At 34.8% G+C, this 21288-nt stretch overlaps 1 protein-coding gene across 4 annotated transcripts in view; it reads right to left on the reverse strand.

Moving 5' to 3' along the window:
- The window catches only part of LOC150079284 (uncharacterized), a 35098-nt gene extending 16788 nt beyond the window's left edge, over positions 1-18310 (reverse strand). For 3 of the 4 annotated variants that reach the window (XR_016547561.1, XM_090383502.1, XM_090383504.1), the window contains exons 1-2: positions 18124-18310; positions 9426-9548 (exon numbers count right to left, since the gene is read on the reverse strand). Coding sequence is in view for 2 of the 4 variants with exons in the window: in XM_090383502.1 (XP_090239628.1) it covers positions 9426-9548; positions 18124-18245 (245 nt within the window). In the remaining 2 variants the exon portion in view is untranslated. The remainder of the gene's footprint in view (positions 1-9425; positions 9549-18123) is intronic. The other variant, XM_090383503.1, reaches the window with a different exon arrangement.
- Positions 18311-21288: the final 2978 nt, after the last annotated feature.

Raw genomic sequence — 21288 nt, forward strand, 5'->3', positions numbered from 1 at the left:
TATGGCATAACCTTCACTGACCTGTCCATAAAACTGTGTTGCATTCACTTGATGCACTTGATGGGAGGTTATCATACATTTATCCCTATGGAAATACACTAAAGTGTTACTGCATAAATTAAGTACAAATTTCAACTGAAGTGAAACAATATAAACATGCTCTTATTGGTATATTTCAATTCATGCAGTAAAGGGAGATTCTTTAGATGGACCATCATGAAACAAATACAGATTGTGAAACACTTAGTTACATCTATTAATGAAATAGAGGTAGCAAACACAAACAGAATATGCATGTACAGATGGGTACAAAAAACCACATTAACTCTAGTACAGCTTTCTTTCTAACAAGTTATTTCAAATCAATATTGTAATTATTTGCACAGAAGCACTTTAAACACAAATGTCACATGACAAAAACACTAGGAAAGAAGATAATTTCGAAGTTGATAAAGAAATTTAGGGAAAGAGGATAATTTGAATGATCAGCGTAGAAATGGCCTAATAATTTTATTGGAAACATTTAAGCCTATTACTGTTTGTTTCATGTTGAAGACATGAAAATCCACCTGCAAAATCCCTTAAAAAAACTAGTAGCAAAAATTTGTTTTTCCATATGGAATTTGCTAGAGTATGGTTAAGAAATTAAATTTTGCCAATGTAAAATGCACCAGCTTAAATAAACTGAAAAAAAAAAAAAAAAACCAAGTAGCCAACTACAGTTTGTTTCTATAACATACAATATCCTGTCCAGAATAAGATACCAAGTGGATCTGCCAGCCCAAAATAAATGTGGACTAATTAAAATCCCCACAACAGAGTCCATTACATTCACATGACACTAGTTTTGATGTGAATATGTAGCAAAGTACACCATCGCTGAAACCAACTTCAAAACAGCTAGATTAAGAATGTGCTACTAAAAACTACTTCTAAAAGGATGATTCTACCTTCCACAGACACAAATCATCAATGCTAACACTAGGATCTGCTTTGGTCACCATTGGGATTGGTCACCATAATCACTAGACTTATAAGACAGACAGATAAAGAGGAATTTGTGTGCACACAAAAGTTTATGCAGTAAAGGGAGATTCTTGAGACGGACCATCCTGAAACAAATACAGATTGTAAAAAACTTAGTTACATCTATTAATGAAATAAAGGTAGTGAACACAAACAACATATGCAATTTTGTGTGCACACAAAATTCAGTGAGAGTGGGTCAACAGCACGACTAAAGTAACTTAGTGTATGAAACAGGTCTGTGCCAGTGCAAGTATCATGGACACCACTGCCCTTGCTTTGAAAGTTTGCATGCTACAGTTTAGACTGTACAAAGAATGGTCATCAACAAGGAAACACTCCCAAGGACAGTCATGTACTGAAAATAGTGATGTGAGAAACTGAAAAAAAAACAAAAAAAAAACAGTTAAACTGGAATACTGATTCCAGAAGGATAGTTCACTATGTGATAAAGCACAAATCATTCAGGTATGATTTTAGCAGCACTGCAACTCCCCTCCACCCAAAAGTTCAAAGATCTCCAAGGTAACCGATACATCTCTGATGAAGTTGAAACAGCCATGAAGAGTCAACTGGTAAATATAATATTCATAATTACAAGTATTCCCCTTTTGGTTTATCTTTATTGCTTCAAAAGCTATGCAATAGGAGTCATTACTTTTCAGTATCCTAGTAGCAACAAAATAAGTCCAAAACAACCAAAACAGCTTTTTTGGTAGTACAGAAGTATTATACTTTCCAAAGTACTATCCTGAGCCATACTGGACAGATCATATTTACTGTATTTCATGCACTTGAATGAATGTCAACTATTTATCTTGCCCAGCTTTTTATTTTTTTATTATACAAATTAGTTGTATGGCCTGATAAAGAGGATCTTGAAGTGTCACCTTTCATGTTTTAAGTACTAGTACTATAGCAGTTACTTATTTGCCTTGCTGTTCTAGAGGGGGGAGGGGGGAATTACTTAACATTAACACAAGGTTTAGATTAGGCTCCGATTTAATGATTAACCACATAACATTCCCTTTCCAACAATTCTGCGACAAGTTGTGTGCTCAATACTCAATGACAGAAGAATCAAAATGCTTAAAGGTATTAATAAAAGGCTGCTTTTTCAGATTGACTGGATTACTTAAAATAAATATCAAAGAAACTAAGAGATGAGTATATTCCATGTATACAAGCTAAAATAATATATATGTTCACTTTCTGCAGCACTATTATAGACAACTTTAATTTCACCCAGATGTTCATTTACTCTACCTAAGGCGGAAATCATGTTACTTGATTTAGATCTGAATGCTTCCACCCAACTATGCCTTTTTCCTATTGTGTTAGGTAATCTAATTAAGCAACCTTTGGTTTAACTTTTCTTTCTATAATAGTTAACTATCCTGATAGATACAAACCTATGTGAAACATTTTGGAGTGATGGATATAGCACTCAGTGACTACTTTGACATCTGCTTCTTCAAATCCTTTCCCCTTCGGTAGAACGAAAAACTCAATTCAGAGGAATTTAATACTACAACTGATTTGTTGCTTCCGATGAAAGTACTTTTCTTATTAAATGCTCTACCTGTAAATTTGGTCGGCTGTGAAAGAAAGGAGTGGAAATACAATATAACAAAAAACTAATGGTGGGGGAAAAAATTAAGTTGAGTTGCAAACTAAAAAGACCCTGTGACTGAGAATGAAACTCATGGTACACTTTGCTGATATTCTAGTCAGAGGAACTGAACTGAGATTTATTAAATTAAAACACCTCATCACAACTATATTATTAAAATTAGAATTATAAAATCAAAAATATCAATTAAGTAATTAAAAATATAAACAAAAAGTGAAATCAGTGTTCAGGAACTGGCATCCCACCACTGACTGCAATACTTGAAAGTACCTTTTTGGAAATAAGGAAAATAGTAAAAACCCAATCTAATCATGGCCAAATCTGCTTACTCCTTTCCCACTATATACTGCATCAATGATTCTAGCTACCGCTGATCAATTTAGTGCAGTGGTTCCCAACCTTTTCCTTCTAGGGTAACTAATTATTTAATGACAATTAGTAACTTTCTTGACACAGAGATAATGCAATGATTCATGAAAAGGGCTGAGTGCACATCATGCTGAGGCTCAAGACAATTCCTCTGTTTTGTTTTTACAGGAAAACATGCCGAAAAACCTTTTTTCACACAGACAAGTGTTTGGAAATGGAAGCAGAGCTTTCTCAAGCTTCAGTGGATACCACAGAAAGATCTTCAAAAACTATCTAAAGAAACGATCCATTTGAAGATCAACCAGTTCCTCTCGTCATCAACCACCAACTTCAAATGGATTTCATATCCAACTGCTTTGTGGCAACTCCAAATTTTCATGTAGTTCTGGTACATACTTATTAAGCTGTTTTTGCAATGTTCTTGAAAGACTGGCTCAACATCCAATAGCACAATCTAGTCCGATTCTTCCAGAAAGAATACAGAGCGCAAAAAAGAATCAATTTTTCCCTTTCGTCATATTCATACTACAGATTATGCATATGTTTGAATGAAGAAATCTTGCCAATATCAATTAATGCTTTATTTCTGCCTGCATATCTCTGTTGAGCTCATTCAACAGTCTAGATATATCTGCCAAATATGCAAGTTGGGCCAACAATATGGAGCTCTTAAATTTCTCAACTAATACACTTTATTTTTTCTTGCAAAAATATTTCTATTCCTGTTCTCAGCTTAACTCACTCAAGAACTTCTCCACAAGATAGCCATTGGAACTCCGAGTGGTACAATAGATCGTTGTACTGGAAACCCATTTCTACACACATCTCTAAAAATTTTGGAATTCAGGTTGATTTATGGTTTATGACTTCCTGGAGATGAGGATGAGGTTGCATTTCCCAAGTAGCAAGATTTTCTCTTTGCAAAAAGCATTGAATTATAAAATCGGGAGTTTCATTCTTGACATATTGGTGACAGCCCAGTTTACTTTCCCTCATAACTGATGTCCCATCAGTACACAAAGCAGAGCAATTGAACCACGAGAGGTCATGCTTGGTTAAAAGGTTTATTAGCTGAAAAATATCTTCGTTGTTGTTGCTGTCATTTTATGACAAATTAAGAATACCTCTTGAATGTTATAACTGTCTGCAATATCCAGATTCATCAATTTGTAATGCAAAATTTCCAACACTTTTGATTTTTTGGATAATCTGCTCCAAAATGTCCTAGGACATGTAAATCCTTTTGATTGCATTATCTGACAAAGAAATTAGGACCAGTTTCTTTGCAATATCACCACAGACTAACTAAGCAAATCATAATTGTGGCTGCTGTTTTGACTAAAACTTCTCCAATACTATGAGATTTTTTCTTAGCCCATGCAATCCTGCAGGCTAAATCAATGGATGCTTCTGTTACCTTAAAAAAAAAAAAAAAAAAACCACCAACATTACAGGGTGCATCTAGTGTCATTCTATTAACACTTTTTAGCTTCTTTTGCCAAAATTCAACAAACATATCTGAGCTGAGGATTCATAAGACTTGAGATTTATTCAGTGATCTTACTTCTTCATTCATTTTCTCTTTGAAGCAAAATAAACTAATTCCTTAAATTCGTTTATCTGACAAGGCATGGTCGTTTTTCCCCCCATAAAAATTAAGGACAGTAGTCTTTTGGTAATTTAGCTAGGAATAATTTATAATAAAACATTTTTGCAACATAAGAATAAAAAATTTAGTATTTAATCACACATACTGAAGTATACTCTATATGTGAAAAAACTAGATTTAGTTCAGTTTTTTTAATTAAATTTTAAAATTGATTTCCTTTATGAACTTCAAAATTTACACTTTAATCACTTTAAAAAGAGTAAATAACCAATGCATCAGTATATTAACTAATATATGTGGGTCAACTTTAGATATTTTAATTCAGTGATTGTGATGGCACAGGAGAGAGTAGTGAAGAATTTCACTATTTGACTCTAGGGAAAGAATATGAATTAGTGAGAATTAATAAGGATTTACTCATGTAATTAACAACAAAATAGGGGAAATGCAAAAATGACATCACTGTGGTCAGAATGAAAGTGCCTCCACACAGGTTTTATTAATGAACATACTGCCCAGGCACTACATATTATAAAACTGTATAATGCTACATATACTATATAATGTGGCATACTGTGCTAAGATATTTATTATACAGGTGGACTAGAAACTGTACAAATTAAGGCAAATCCCAATTAATGCTGTTGGAAAAACTAACAGGCTTGTAGAAAGCTATATATGCCACAGCATACAATAATAAAAACGATGCAATCTTTATTTTATAAAATGCAGAGAAAATCTGACCATAAGTAGGGGAAGGCTTTTGCTATTTATCTATCTCTGAGATAACTTTCATGCATGGCAATTGCTAGTGGGATAGCAGATATCACAATAACTATTTACACCTTAACCTTCAGAGGATAAATTTATTAACATGTTATATAAATGTCAACTTACAAAAAAAAAAAAAAAAAATTTCTGACAATCAGAAATCTCATTTTAATTATTCTCTATTTTCAAATTTCAAATCTAACAATTTGCTGAGGCTATCAATACAAAACTCTTGCCTTATCCTAAACTAGAGTCAAGCTCAAAACATCCAGTTTCAACTTTCTCTCAGAGCTGCATCTTACCAATTAATGATTCAAAAGCCAATAAAATAATACACCTTTCAACTATGATCATCCCCATCAACATCCACAGAAAAAAAGATCTATAGAGCTCCCTAAGGACTTGTTTTTCATTATCTAGTGTGACCTGGAATGAAATAGGGCAGCAAATACCTTGGTTTACTTATAATACCCAATTACGACCATCCCTCTTCTACCAAACTCTGACATAGACACTTTCACCATTTGCTTCCCTACTGTATATTTGTGATATGAGCCTTACAGACCTACTATTAATTTTATATGCTTTCAAAGTTAAACAATCACATTTCTATGATCCTTTCTGTCATCTTGTGAGACCAGAGGAATTCTTAAAGGTCTCTTTAATTGAGACTAGCTAGCTGATCTCAAGTTCTTGAATACTTGTACATGATAACCAGAGTAGTCTTTGCATGCACCAAGGAATAAAGCAACCAGCAAGTAACACTAGTGATATATGCATGTCACACACAGAATTCTTAATCCCAACTCGCACAAAAAACTGGTGCTATACTCCCATCTCAATCTTAGTGAGTTGAATCAAGATCCTATATTTGTATTACTGTATTAATGACTTAACCATCTTTGGGAGATGCTTGCATGTTATGCTACTATTACTGGCCTTGTTTCAACTAACAAATCTGGCAGATAAAAACCGATTTAGGCTTAAATAATGGGTAGACATCTTATAAATTATAACTTTTGTTCTGGATAAGAACAAAGTTTATAATTTGTTCATATTTATGATCTGTCAGCCAAAATATTATGCAAAGTAAACAAGGATAAGGTTTTTGATAAAAAGGTTAGGGTTCACTCTATGGCAGAAAGGACAATCTAAAATAACATGATTAAATACATACTGTTAGGTTTATATGTATTCTAGCCATGACAATATATACATGGCTAGGAATGAGATGGAATTTTTCACTGAGATGCTCCACCAAAAAAACTATTTTCAGAATGAACCTGCCATATATCATAATTGTAATCCTTAAAATTGTCCTGAATAAAGAAAATCCACATTTTACTTTGAGTTGAAACAACTTATGATGATACCAGAAACAGGCACTAATCACCAGTCATTTGAGGTCCTCAACACAGATCAGCCAACACAAATGTTGTGAACATGACTAATCAACTGATAACTAGAAGAAACAATGTGTGATTCAAACATGGCATGCACTTCATGCTAATCATGTTATCTAATCTGCAAGGGAGCTTCCCAAGCCAATAGCCTAATCAGTACTCAGTTAAACAATCCTACAAATATCATAGCTCACTAAACCTAAAGGAACCTTAGCAGGTCAAAAAACCTTCAGGGTAATAGGTCTAATACCTAACTCATACTCTGGATGGGTAGGGCCCCTGGTGAGTTTCATACTGTTCTGGTATGTCGATGAAGACGTTTTGAAATGGCAGGAAGCTCCATATACAACAAATCTACCTACTGCCAATGGGCAAAAATGAGTGCACAGAGAGCAGGTATAGATTTAAGATCCCCTTAGAAGACTTCTTTTGAAATAAAACACAGTATCAACATGAGATATCTGTGCAACCTCATAGCATTTTTTTTGAAATTAAGTAAAACCATCATGTGGCACTGGTGCCACAAACTGTTGATCCCAGCCTTATAAAACTGATTAAAAACAAAGTTGAATGTTATAACAGCAATAAATTCTGCACTAAAGCTATACCTCACACACTGCAAAAGATTTAGTGACACTCAGCTGTTTGAACTATTATGGTAAATACACAGCCTGTGGAATCTATGAGTAAGAATAACCTTTTCAATTACTCAATATACAGGTGACCCCCCCCCGGCACTTAACGCTGATAATTCGTTCCGAAAAAAACAAAAGAGCGCTAAGTGAGCGCCACATTCCCATAAGATAACATATGTATTTAAGAGTTGTGGTCAGTGCCATAGGATATTTCCTAATCAGCAATAAACGGTAGTGAAAAGATGCACAAATGTCGGTCAAAATATTCTGCAATACATACTTATATAATTATGTGGTAACTACTTACATATCAGAATTAAACTTAAAATTCCAATTAAAATCATGAATTTAATTGATCTAAATTGATTTAATTTAATTGATGAATTTAATCAGGAAAAATGTGTCGATTTTGGCCCTCTTCCTGGTCAACTAAAAGGGATTTTAAATTTAAATCTCCTGCAGCATTACTACCCAACAATAAAGTCAACTGATCCTTCGCCGCTTTGAAGCCTGGCATACGTTTTTTCTTCTTTCAATATGAAGCTTCTTTTAGGCATTCGTTTCCAAAAAAGTTCTGCGTCATCTATGTTAAAAAGTTGTTGAGAAGTATAACACAATGCCCCTGTTCAATAATTTTAACAAGTTCTTTTTTGAAAGTTTTGGCGACATGATCTGCACTTGCAGCTTCTCCCTGGATTTTAGATCTATCCAACCAGCCCTTACTAGTTTTAAATGGTTCCACATTTTTTTTTTTTTTTAAGTGAGGTTTCTTCAGATCATCATATAGGCTAATCTTTCTCTCTCTCTCTTTTTTTTAATAATATTTAACTTAACTGAATTCTTGCCATTTCAATCCTAATAGCCGGCCTAGCCCTAGTTACTTGTAGTGGAACAGCTGTCTTTCCCGCTGCTAAAATTAATTCTCTATTTTTTTATAATTGTTCTTACAGTTAAAACTTGCCAGTTCTAAATTATGGCACACATCCGCTTGTCGTTGACAGGAATCGATTCACTTCAAAACGTCTAATTTAATTTTCAAATTCAGACCTTTTCTTACATTTGTAGTTTTCATACTGCATCCAGACATTGTCGCTTTTTCATTCTTATCCGCCATTATTAACTTTTCGAAAATGTAACTGCGTTAGTTGCATTAATTATGATACAATATTTGAGTAAACTGTCCGTTACGTACGATGTCTAATACTGTACTGAGTGATGACTAGACTTTGGATAAATGCATATAACGCAAATATTACAAGCAATACACTTGATCATTTTTTAAAATGTTTATCTCGGAACTACGTAACAACTCACTGTACCAATTAAATTAGCATGCGAGAAAATTTCACTGAGTATGGGAAAATTTCTCAAGCCACCGTGGGAAACGTTTTAATGCTGTTTTGCTTTTCATTTTCAAGCTATCGACTCCAAACAAAACAGTTTCGTTAAATATGCCAAAAATGCAATCTGTAAAAGAGAGTGATTTGTGACAGCATTATATAGTCAGATTCGGGTTATAAGATTTATAGTGAATAATTCTTATTATTCACTATAACAGCGTTATAGCGAATCAGCGTAAAGCGAACTGCATTATAACGAGGGCCTGCTGTACAGCTGAACCAAAACGAAAAATTATTACACAAAAATTATTTACTTAGCTCTACTAATAAAACATCACTTACACTGACATTCAAATAACCATGACATGACAGTTTTATTTCCATTCCGATTAATCTCCACAAGCAAAATTATTTAAAAAACTTAATTCTAGCTACTCCCTTAATACACCAATGCTCAAATTAATTTTTCCCAAAATAAAGTTTTGCTACATTTCACATATCATTTAAAATCAGCGATTCTTTGAATGTTAAAATATGCACTACACGTTTCTATTAGAATACTTAAATGTAAACATTCATGGTTAAGAAATAAGATTAAGAAATATTTAGAGCTATAAATTACAGAATACAAACTCTTACCATATATATCTCACACGAACTTCTGGGCTAAAGGCAACAGCTCGAATGGGAGATCTACTTTCACAACGGCTGTCATCTTCATCACAGCTATCATCACACTTAAATTTTTTCCTTGCTGGGGACCTAAAATTATAAATAACATATTTCAACACAACAGTAAAGTTGAAGATTCCCTTGATTATTTATTCAAACAGTTCTATTTGAAAAAGTTACCAATTCTTGATTGTGGACTATCATTTTAGTCACTGAAATAAAATACTTCTAATTAAAGCAAATAAAATAAGAACGGCAGTCAAAACTGCTTTAATAGAACAGGTTCAAAATAGCAATGTGATTGTGCACTTAAATGGAAGCTTAATCCAGAAAATTCAGAAGCAGCTACTGTATCTTTATAACATCACAATTTCAGTGATGTCATAAAAAAAAAAAAAAAAGTAAAGTGCAGCCATTATCAACCCACTGCAGGATGGAAACCTCGTCAACAATTCATGCTGAGGGAAATGGACCATAATCTGCCAAGCTGGTCCAGTGCGGGTTGGCAGATCGACCGTATTCAGCAGTCAGGGGCTTGAACCCCGGTCTACTCAAAGCGCGTGTGCTACTGCACTTCCACTCCTGACCACTTGGCTATGGAGGCCCTTTGATGTCATACTATCTATTAAGTCCACAGAGTTAAAATTCCCAATTTTTCAGTTTCATATTTGAGTTAATTGGCACAACAGCACATGCAGCTATAATGTGCCCGGCTTAGGATCCAAAATTGATACACAGTTTTTTTTTTTTAAATCAATATAAAACTATATTTAATGCCTATACCATTTAGCATTTTTGTATCCTGCATTATTACATCTAGTGATAAGAGTTAATCAAATGAAGAGGTACAATTGGTTTATAGTCTGAGTAAGATATTTCTTAGGATGCATCAATCAATCAATGCAACTGCTATTTTTTGCTCATTTACACTGGTGTTCAAAGAAAGTGCACCACCCCTTAAAATTGTAATTGTTGTCCAAATAACGTAAGTATATGGCAATATTTCTAACAGACTGCATCAGATAAGATAGACATGGGTAGGTGATGACATAATATTGCATCAGCTGTTACTTTCATCTATATAAGCATGCTCTGCAAGAGTTGCAGTCATTCCCTGCCTGTGTCAGAATGGCAAGTTACGTGCTGTTGACGCCATGAAGAAAGAGTGCTATTGTTGCTTTACGTGAGGAAGGATGTTCTTCCCATCATACTGCTTATAGAGTGTCTTGTAATCGGTCAACTGTGAGATTTGTTTCCAATATCAAGAATACTGGTTCTGCTGATAGGAAAAACGGAACTGGACGCAAACGAGTCTCTAAACCAAAACAGGACTGCATTTTGAAGTAGCTTATTCCTTAAAACCCATAAAGCTTCGTCGTCTGAGCTGAAAAGAGAACAGGAAGAATATACAGGAGTAGTAGCAAGTGCAGAAACAATAGTCAGAAGACATACTTCAAAAAAGGACTTGTAGCCAGTTGTCCTAAGAAGCCCCTACTCACACAAAAAATGAAAAAGGTCCGATTAATTTGGCATAAGGAGCATGTCAAATGGACCCCTGAGCAATGAAAGTCAGTTATTTTCTCAGATAAGAAGAAATTCAACCTGCATAGCTCTGATGGGAGACACGATTTGCTGCAGACATGGTGAAGAATACCATCCAGAATGTATGGTGACTACAGTGAAATTCTCTACCAGCGAATGAAATGCACCCCATATCATATCGTGGAGTAGGTCACCTGAAGTTTATAAACGGTTCTGTAAATGCCAATGGATACCTGGCTATATTGGAAGGCAAATTGCTGTCAACCATTAAGAGACCATTTCAACCTGCCAAGTAACTGCATCTTTCAGGGCAACTCTGCTCCTTGTCATTGGGCAAAAAAGTGTAAGTAGGCACTTCTGTAGTTACCTTAGCTTCATTTCTGCATTTGAGGTTCAACAGTAATGTGTTTACATCTGTTACAGGTGAAGAAATGGTTGGAAGAACGGTATATTACAACTCTTAGCTGGGCAGGAAACAGCCCAGACCTGAATCCTAAAGAGAGCTGTTGGCATAATGGAATCCACAGTTGCCAGAAAGAAACCAAAGATCCTTTGTGAACTTCAGGAAGCCTTAATTCGTGTTTGGAACCACAAACTAGCAGTTGATTATCTTCAGAAATTGATCTTGTCAATATCTCGATAGTGTGCTGCTGTCATCGGGGCCAGAGGTAGTTCAACTAAATATTAGTTTCCACCTGGTAAACTTTTCATTTTGTTTTCCATTTAATATGACAAACTGAAGCAAATTGAGGGCTTCTGATAACATTTTAGCCATAATTGTCGTGTTTACCAAAACTGTTGTATAAAGGTTGCAAATGCTAATTTTCAAATATTTTGAGAGCACCTGTGAAATATTATTTAGCTTTGCCTTAACTATTAATTAATATCTTTTTTTATATTACTAGTCATTAATGTAACATACCATCGCAAAAAAGGGTTAGAAACGTGAAATTCCTAGGTGATGCACTTTCTTTGAACACCAGTGTACCTGCTTGCTTATTCCCAGATGTCCTGAGATCTAAATAAATCTGATATAACAATTTGGTTTTATTAAGTTTAGCAAAATAGTTCAGAATGTGCTGTAGAACTGGGTGTGTAGTGGTATTTATTTCTTATGGCTTTCAGAGAACTGAGTAAGTCAGTGAGTCCAGGTTGAGGTGTCCATTTGGCAATAGTTATTTTAAACAATTCCTGAGGGCCAAGTGACCTTTAGATTAACTTGATATTTTCATACAATAGTGAAAACAATAGCTCCAATACTGGATGGACAGGAATGGACTATTTTGGTGGCATAGCATATCAAAGTTTTGGCTCCATAGCTGCAATAGTACTTCAACACAAGCTTTTTACAGGAGAAATGCATACTACAAAAGTTAGTCCGAGTGCACTGTGGCATATGGAATTTAGCCATTTTAAAGCACTTGTTTTTGCAAAATCATAAAATAGTACAACACAATAAAGTTGATATCTTGCCAGTGCCTTGTAAAGTCAGAGTAGTTACATTATTTTCTCCTTCAGTGCTGACAGGACTGAAGGAGGAAAAGATGAAGAGGACCTAAGAATTTCATACTTTGTATGAGTTGGAATGCCTTGAAACCTTACTTTCCAATTTTAGTTCGAAGTCAGGACAAAGGTTTAATTTCTTAGAGAAGTGTATAGAAGCTGATTTTTTGTGTAGAGATTCAAAAGTAGTTTGTTTGTGTCTACTTACTGACTTCATTTATTGCTGCATGTAGCTGCCATTCAATATTTCTGACATTTTGTAACTGTTAGGAGATACTGAAATCCCAAACACACACAGCTGTGTTTGTTCACACACAGCGGTATTTGTTCAATTATACTGTTTATTTTAATTACAAGTGGGTGGCAATCACTACTGCCCCCTTGGGGGACTTCTTGGAGAAATACTTTTGGGAATGGTATTCATATATACCTGAAAGTCTAGTGATACAGAAAATTCGGCATCTGTACTCCATGTTTGTATAAATCTTAGCAGAATTCCATGCCACCATGCAGTATCATAACTTTTTTTTATATATCAAAACACACGACTATGTCCCTTTCTGATAAATCCATTTTGTATATTGTTTTCTGAGTAAATTGATGTCAAGAATTGCTGTTCTAAATACCAAATGTCTTGTTTATTTTCTCCATGACCTTTCAAAGACAGCTGGCTAATGCAATGAGATAGCAGTTTCTACATTCGTGAGACCTTTGTTTGGGTTTGGTAATGCTATAACTATTGTGTGGCGCCAACTCTGACAGCTGATTTGCTAAGAAAAGTTTATTATAGAAATTAAGCAAGGTTATTTGCGACTGGCCATCTAGCTGATTCAGCATCATGTAATGTATTGTCAGGACTTACTACACTTATGAGTCTGAGACTGCTCTTGAGTTATAGCATTATAAAGTGATAGATTACATTGTTTACTGTTTTTAGAAGTAAATTTTGTAAGATTTTTCAGTTTACTCTGTGTTTGAAAGGCAGGTAGGTAAAAAGTAACTGCTGACACTCGAACAAAGATTTCACCTAATACATTTGCTACTTCCTCAGGATCTGCCATAGCCTGTCCTTTCCATTTTAGTAATGGAAACATTATTCTGGTTATCTTCAGTTCATCTTTTTTATTTTGTTCCACACAGTTTTTATTGGGGTATTTCTGTTTATGGTTAATGCAAATTTGATCCATGATGCTCTCAGACTAGGTCTTCTGATATACCATGTTTTTGTTCTTCAAAAAATATTCCAGGCTTTCTCATTTGACTTGAGAACACTATTCATTCCACCAAAATTTTGAATGAGTGGGGAATTCATGGATGTCACTGGTACTGACTTATCACATCTGACAAGTAATTACCATAGCTGTTTGTTACTAAATAGTTTGAGTGTCAAGCTAACTGTCTGTATCTTTCCTGATAAGAATCACATTTTCATTGGAGAATGACAAAAAATATTTTTCATTGGCTAATGTTATTTATCTACTTAACTGTAGATACATCTACAGGCAACCCCTGTATAACATGGTTTCACTCTATCACGATTGATAAATTGCTGCAAACTTTGCATAACACCATTTTTGGGCTTTTGCATGGGGAAACCCTGCTGTAATTTTTCAACATTTCCATTCTTTTTTTTTGCGAATCTCCACTGTTGACTCGCTAGTCATTAAGGAAAAAAGAAAGGGGGAAAGGGACATTGTATTTTATTTTGCTGGAAAATCCCCATATTAGGTTCTGTGCTATTGAACTTGTGTTGTTTGAGACCATAAAAAATTGGGACTTCAAAGTGTGCAGTTTATGACTTAAGGTTTTTGTAAGGTTACTTTGGCTTTTATTTGATCATTTATAAATTTTTCAGGGTAGGTATTACTAAACTTTGTTCTTAAGAGCCGTATTGGAATAATTTCATTGTTGAAAATTAAATTCCAGCCAAAAATTATGCCTGAGGAAAGTAAAAAAAAGGCACCACTCAAAAGAAACTATTTCTCTAGAATCAAAGATACAAATTTTGGATAATCTTAAAGGGAGGAAAGGTATACGTTGCAAAAAGTTTAAATTTAAATGAAGCAACAATCTGGACCATAAAGAAAAATAAACAGAAAATTAGAACTGCTGTTGCTGCAAGATCTTGCAGCAACAGCAGTTCTGTTGCTACGAGAACAAGTCTTACTTGTTTATACAGTAATGTCAAAAGAACCTTGAGGCTAATTATGAGAGCATGGACTCTGGAGTGATTCCGCTGGATTGGAAGAGTGCCAACGTATCTCCAATACATAAGGGTTCTAAGAGTGAAGTGGGAAATTACCGGCCGGTCAGTCTAACTTCAATAGTGAATCCGAACTGCTGGTTCGAATTCACTCATTTTATTTCAGAGCAATAACACGTAATGCTCACATAATAGGGTTTACAGAAACTTGGTGCCCCCAGAGATAGGGGATGATGAGTTCCAGTATATGCATAATGTATTTAGGAAGAATAGAAGGAGTCATGCTTATCAAAAGCAGCCCAAGTACGACAAAAGCTTTCCCAGATTCAGACATTTTGCATGCTAGTATAGAATCTGTATGATTTGAAATAGTTGGAAGCAATGGTATAATTGATAGTTGGAGTAATATACGGGGCAGGTGATTGTGAAGATATGATTAGAGCCTCTACATGCAAATGGAAAATCACCCATAATAAGACATTATGCGTGATTTTCCATTTGCAAGTAGTCTTATTATGGGTGATTTTAATTTGCCTCTAATTGATTGGAACAAATGGGAAGGAAGCTCCACGTGGGGAGCTAAATTTTTAAAAACAACTAGATAATTGCTATTTGTATCAACATGTCAGGGAACATACTAGGGAAAAGAATATTCTAGGCATCACCCATGAACCAGATGACATAATAGGGCTGACAGAGCAGGAACCAGTAGAAGGAAGTGATTACTGAGTTCTAGAGTGAACGATGAGAGAGAGAGAGAGGGATAGCAGTAGTCAATGGCAAAGGAATGGGTTTAATTTCAGAAAAGGAAACTACGATGCCTTAAGGTGCTACATGGCCTCTTAACTGGGTAGATATCTCACAGAGCAAATACAATTGAATTATGGTATACCTTTAAAACATTAATCACAGATGCCTTGAATGCATATATACCATTAAAAAAAAAAAAAAAATGCTCCACGAGGAAGATTCCAAATACAGAGGATGCGGAAAGGTCAGGGAATGACCATTGCATATCGCAGGAGCAATATGGCCTTAGTTGCTAATGCTCCTAAAAAAAAACCAAAATAACAATAACAAGCCACAAAAAAGGTTAGGCTGGCAAAGGCAGATTATCAGAGCCCGCTGGCAAAGAAGCGAAGGACAAACCAGATCAGACCCTTATGTAATGGACATGGGATAGTATTAGATAACCCAGCTGAAGCTGCAGATGAACTCAACAGTTACTTTGCATCAATATTTACAGAAGAAAACCCTTTATGTCAAAGAGAAATTATGGGTGTAAAGTCAAAAAATATCTAATTAATAATATTAAAATTTCAAAATTATTTTAAGAAAAAACTTTCAGGCCTATAGGCCAGTAAGGCTCCTGGGGTTGATGGTATATACCTAATAATCTTAAGGGAAGTGGCAAGAGTGCACTGAACCTTAAGGCTCATTATGAGAGCATGGGCTCAGGAGTGATTCCGCGATTGGAAGAGTGCCAACGTATCTCCAATACATAAGGGTTCTAAGAGTGAAGTAGGAAATTAACGGCAGGTCAGTCTAACTTCAATAGTAGGGAAAATCATGGAGGCAATGATCAATGGTGAAATTCAGGATCATTCAGATAGAAATGGTATTCCGAAAGATACTCGGAATGGTTTTGTAAAGGGAAAACCATGTTTAACTAATCTGGTTAACTATTTCGACAAGGTCATTCAAGAGCTGGAGCAAAGCACCTGACTCAGTCTTACATGAGCGGTTACTTTATAAGCTGGAACAGGTTGGAATCATATGGAAAACCCTTAGATAGATATCTTCCGAGCAGGAGGTTATGATAAATGGTTATTCCTCAGATTGGGTTGATGTAAGAAGTGAAGTGAGGTTCCCCAGTATTAGGACCACTGTTTTTAATTTTCATAAATGACATTTTGCATTTTACCTAAGGTTGACATGGCTGAAAATAAAAATTTCGTTAATTATTATACATATTTAATTATAATTAATAAGTTTGCAGACTGCCAGGCACCCACAGGTTCTAGTGTAATAGATAGTACTGCTGTGTTTGAGATTTAGTATAGCATGATAATTTATTTATTAAATATTTACTCTTTGCATAAGATTCTACATTTGCAAATAATTCTATTATTAAGTAACTCGAAAGCCATAAATTACTTAGGAAGTTAGTGTTAATTATTCTCTATGAATAGACCAATACACATTTACAGTTGAAATTAAAATATTTTTAACCGGGATAGCAGTCTAATATCTGGACGTATGGTCACCCTAATTATAAGCCATATGGCAGTAAGCTTCTTAGTAACCTAAGGCATAAAGATGTCTATTAATCTAACAAATTAATAATCATACATTTCACAGATGTTTCTTCGGCGAATGCAAAATTATATAATTTAGAGTTAAATCGTCTTATTCATAATTTTGAAATCAGTGAGGAAGAGAGTAAACATACATATGATTGTTACTTTCTATTGTAGATGTGTATAGTATCTTGTGTAGGACAGCACCTGAACGTCAGTTCATCTCGGCTTTTGTACATTGTGTTGATTACAGAAGGCACTGTAAAAGGGCAGAAGTGTGTGTAATATTATGTTCGTGCGGTGTGTTACTTTCTATTAGTAATATCTCTATTCTAAACTTCACAGGGACTGCTTGTATTTCAAGTATTTAGATTGCGAAAAAAATTGTAAACTAATGTTTGAACACGCCGTTCAAACATTAGTCTACCTTTGCCAAAAACAATTTTCTTTGTTTATTAAAAAAAGGAGAGGGGAAGCAAGACATTACATTTTATTAAACTCGTGCTTTAACGATGAAACAGGAGGCAAAGAATAATATACAATCAAATTTTTAATTCTGCTTATGCTATGGCTTTTTTGTAAAAAAAAAAAAAAAAAAAAAAATTCGAAACTTTTTCTTACCGATTAATATAACTACTGTCCTAATTTTACAAAATTCTCGAAGGACGCAAAGCAATAACTATTTTCGAAATTCGTACAATTTCGATTGGTCCTAGCCCTTCAAAAAATCCAGCAAAGAACTATATTGGTTTATCTGAATTTTCTGTGAGAACTAATACACCACAAGCACACTGCATTTCAAGAAATCTGTGTACATGTACTCCATCTGGAATAACAAGATGGCTACCTTATCGTTATCATAGGTAACTACTAACGTTTTTCGAATTAACATCGTAAAGTTATATCTCAGCTCTCGGTACTGATCACGGAAATAAATTTTTACATTTATTGTCTTATGCTTAACTACCATATATAATACAGAATAAATTAAAAAAAAAAAACATTGAAATAAAAAATAATCACGTTAATTTAATGTTAATAAACATGTTAATATAATGATATGGAAAATTTGATATGCTACAGTAATAAATGATTTTATTATAAACAATATACTTACACATCTTCCTCATCTTCTTTCAACAGAATCACTGCTTCATCTAAAGTTGTTCTTTCTAAACCACCCAATTCAGCATTCTGAAACAGATCCATATACTCATGTCCGGCAACAAAGGGCAGCATTTTATTAAAAAATATTTAAGTTACTTTGTACAAAAAAAGGAAAAAACAATTACTAGATAATACAATAACTGCATATAACAACTAGTCTCCCTCCTTGAAAATTTTAATTACTGCTCGACGAGCCTAACAGAACTCTTCAAAATGGCGAATTACCAAAAATGGTGCTAACTCAAGAATTCAGGTAACACGTCAGCAGAAAGCATGAAGTAAACTCTCATTGGTTAACACAGACAAAGAAAATGGTCAATGCAATAGAGATTATATGATTGGATAACGCCTACATAGACTCTTTACCGCCATCTACCGTCATTAATTTAAGGAAATAAATTCTCTTATTGAATTTAATGGGAAGTTATGGATGCAGTTCTTAATATCCCAGTTTTAATAGCTGAACCCACAAAGCAGCAGGGCTGGCCACATGTCCAAATGGTTCTGTCGTACGAATTTCGAACAGGATCTCGAATGGTCTAAATAATAATATCATCCGCGTCTTTTCCGCATTTTTATCAACGAGCCGACCACCGCCTTAACCCCAGAGTCCACAAATAATTCTTGAACACGCTTAAAAAAATTTTGGGGCCAGCCCTGATATGATGTCACAACTCATGAAGTTTTTGATTAACAATTTACTGAAATGAGTTGTTAATTATCAAAATGAAGCTGATGTTATGATTTTTAATGACATGAAATTTTATTACTGTGCTTAATATATAAGAAATCACTAAAGAAACAGGTACTTTCTTGTTACTCAATGACTAAAAAAATTAAGCAATGCATTCATATATATTTTTAACAGAAATCATTCTTCGTGCTCGCTAAAATTGGGTTCAAAATATATATATATATTTAAAGTTATAAATGCAATTTCACACATATTCCCTACATATAATTCAATATTTCAAAACGCATATCAATATATATATATATATACAGTATATATATATTGTATATATATATATATATATATATATATATATATATATATACGGTGTTTATAACATTTCTAAAGCGGCCCCAGGGGCTCACATCTGGTGAGTATGGGCTTGGCACACCCAGGGTCCTGTGCTGGATATCATCATTCTTCTTTTTCTTGGTGATTCCCTTTTAGTTCTGACCATTATTCTCTCTCTCTCAGGGTTAAAAAAATTTTTTTTTTGGCTGGTGCAGTATAAGCACCATATGACTAATGATAATAATAATAAATTGTTTCTAATATAAATACGGTAAATTGAAAAAGATATTTTTCAATTACAATACCCCTAATAATTTGTGTACTTCTTCCTTAAATATATTGGAACTACCAATTTCCACAACACCAGATGGAAGTTTGTTGCAACAGTTACTTATCTCTTGGTGAAAGAAAATTTCTGCAGATCTATCTTGCAATCAGCTCTCCCTCAATTTAAATGTATGGCTTCCCCCGATTGTCTCAGCAAGAGTAAAGATATCCTCAACAATTAGCTTACCCGATGAATTGAAAGCCTTGAATACCTCAATCAGATACGTAGTTTCCAGCTGCCGTTGCGCTGTAAAACCTCCAATAACAACAACCTAGTTTCCAGCTGCTGCAATCTGCAGAACAGAAGTATCCTGGTAAGAGTACCCTTTTTCTCCATCACTAATCTTGATGCTCATATTTCCAACAGATCCACAACCTTCTTAAATTCAGGATTCCACATCTCTATGCCTTACTGAAAATGTGGCCTGACCATTGTCTTCTACAATTGAATGGTCTACGCAAATAGTACAATGGTTATAATCATGGTCCTCCCTACTGGGTGGAAAAGTCCATGGTTCGAATCCCGTCGATGACGCGAGAAACTTTTATGGGTTTTTTCCTCCCTCCATGACTGAGTTATTCGGTCTCAGGCGCGAATAACAAAGATTTAATTCAGAAAATTCGAATTTGTCGTGGAGCAAAACAAACCACCAGAGAACACATGCAATTTATGGATGAATAAGATAGCTCTTTGGTGGTCCTAATATGACATTTTTATACAGCGGAATTCCTGTGCTGATAAAATTCCTGTATATTTTGACAAAACCCCATCAGTTATCCTAGTAGCCTATCCTATCTGCACTTTTTTTAAGGTGCATCAGCAACTAAAGTCATATTGTGATATGTATCTTGTCTGTAAAATGCGTGTGTTCTGTGTGCTTGACGAAAAATCCCAGTTTCCGGGAGTAACAACTTTGCTATATATATATATATATATATATATATATATATATATATATATATATATATATAGAGTCAAACCACAGCAACTAAAGCTATGGGCATGAGCATATTGTGTCTGAAAATTGCATATATTTTCTAGTTGATTTGCCTCTTCGGTGAAGACGAAAAACCAGAAATTCTGAGAGGGAAAATCATACAACCCTCACCTGATACTGATTAACTCAGTCGCATTGTGAAAGAAAGGCCATATAAATTCCTCACGTCATTTACGGGATTCGAATTCAGGCCTTTTCCACCTGGTGTGGAGAGGATGATTATTACACTGGTGTGCAAAACTTCAGGACCAAACACTATTTAACGGTTAAAACCACAAAATCAAACGAAACAGCCTGTGGTGATTTGCATAACTGTGGACGTTCAGTAGAAAGCTAGTACACATGCAAAAATTTTAATCGTGATGAGAGGGCTCACATAAACAGATAAAAGCAGCAGTTATGTGCGAATTACCGAAGGGTGAGCACGATTGTTACAGAAGTTCGATTGGTTTCATACAGTGCTACAGACAACATCTGGATGACTTTACAATGGGTCTAATAATTGGGAAGGTTGAGCTGCGAGGAGTGTGGCTGCAGAGTTCGGTATCACCCATGGCATCGTCTCACGTGCATGGTCAGCCTTCAGAACTACAGGAACAGCTATTCTAAAGACCAGTGGTGGTCGTCCATGAAAAACAGCACCCAGTGATGACCGCTATATACTCCTACAGTCCAAGAGCGACCTACACCAGACAGCGGGATCCATTGCAAACAAGCTGCACAGGATGCAGGATATCGCGGTTTGCTGTGGCCAAGCGACTCCACA

Source organism: Mastigoproctus giganteus, chromosome 10 (assembly GCF_048544385.1).
Source record: "Mastigoproctus giganteus isolate SK-2022 chromosome 10, ASM4854438v1, whole genome shotgun sequence".
Classification (NCBI taxonomy): domain Eukaryota; kingdom Metazoa; phylum Arthropoda; class Arachnida; order Uropygi; family Thelyphonidae; genus Mastigoproctus; species Mastigoproctus giganteus.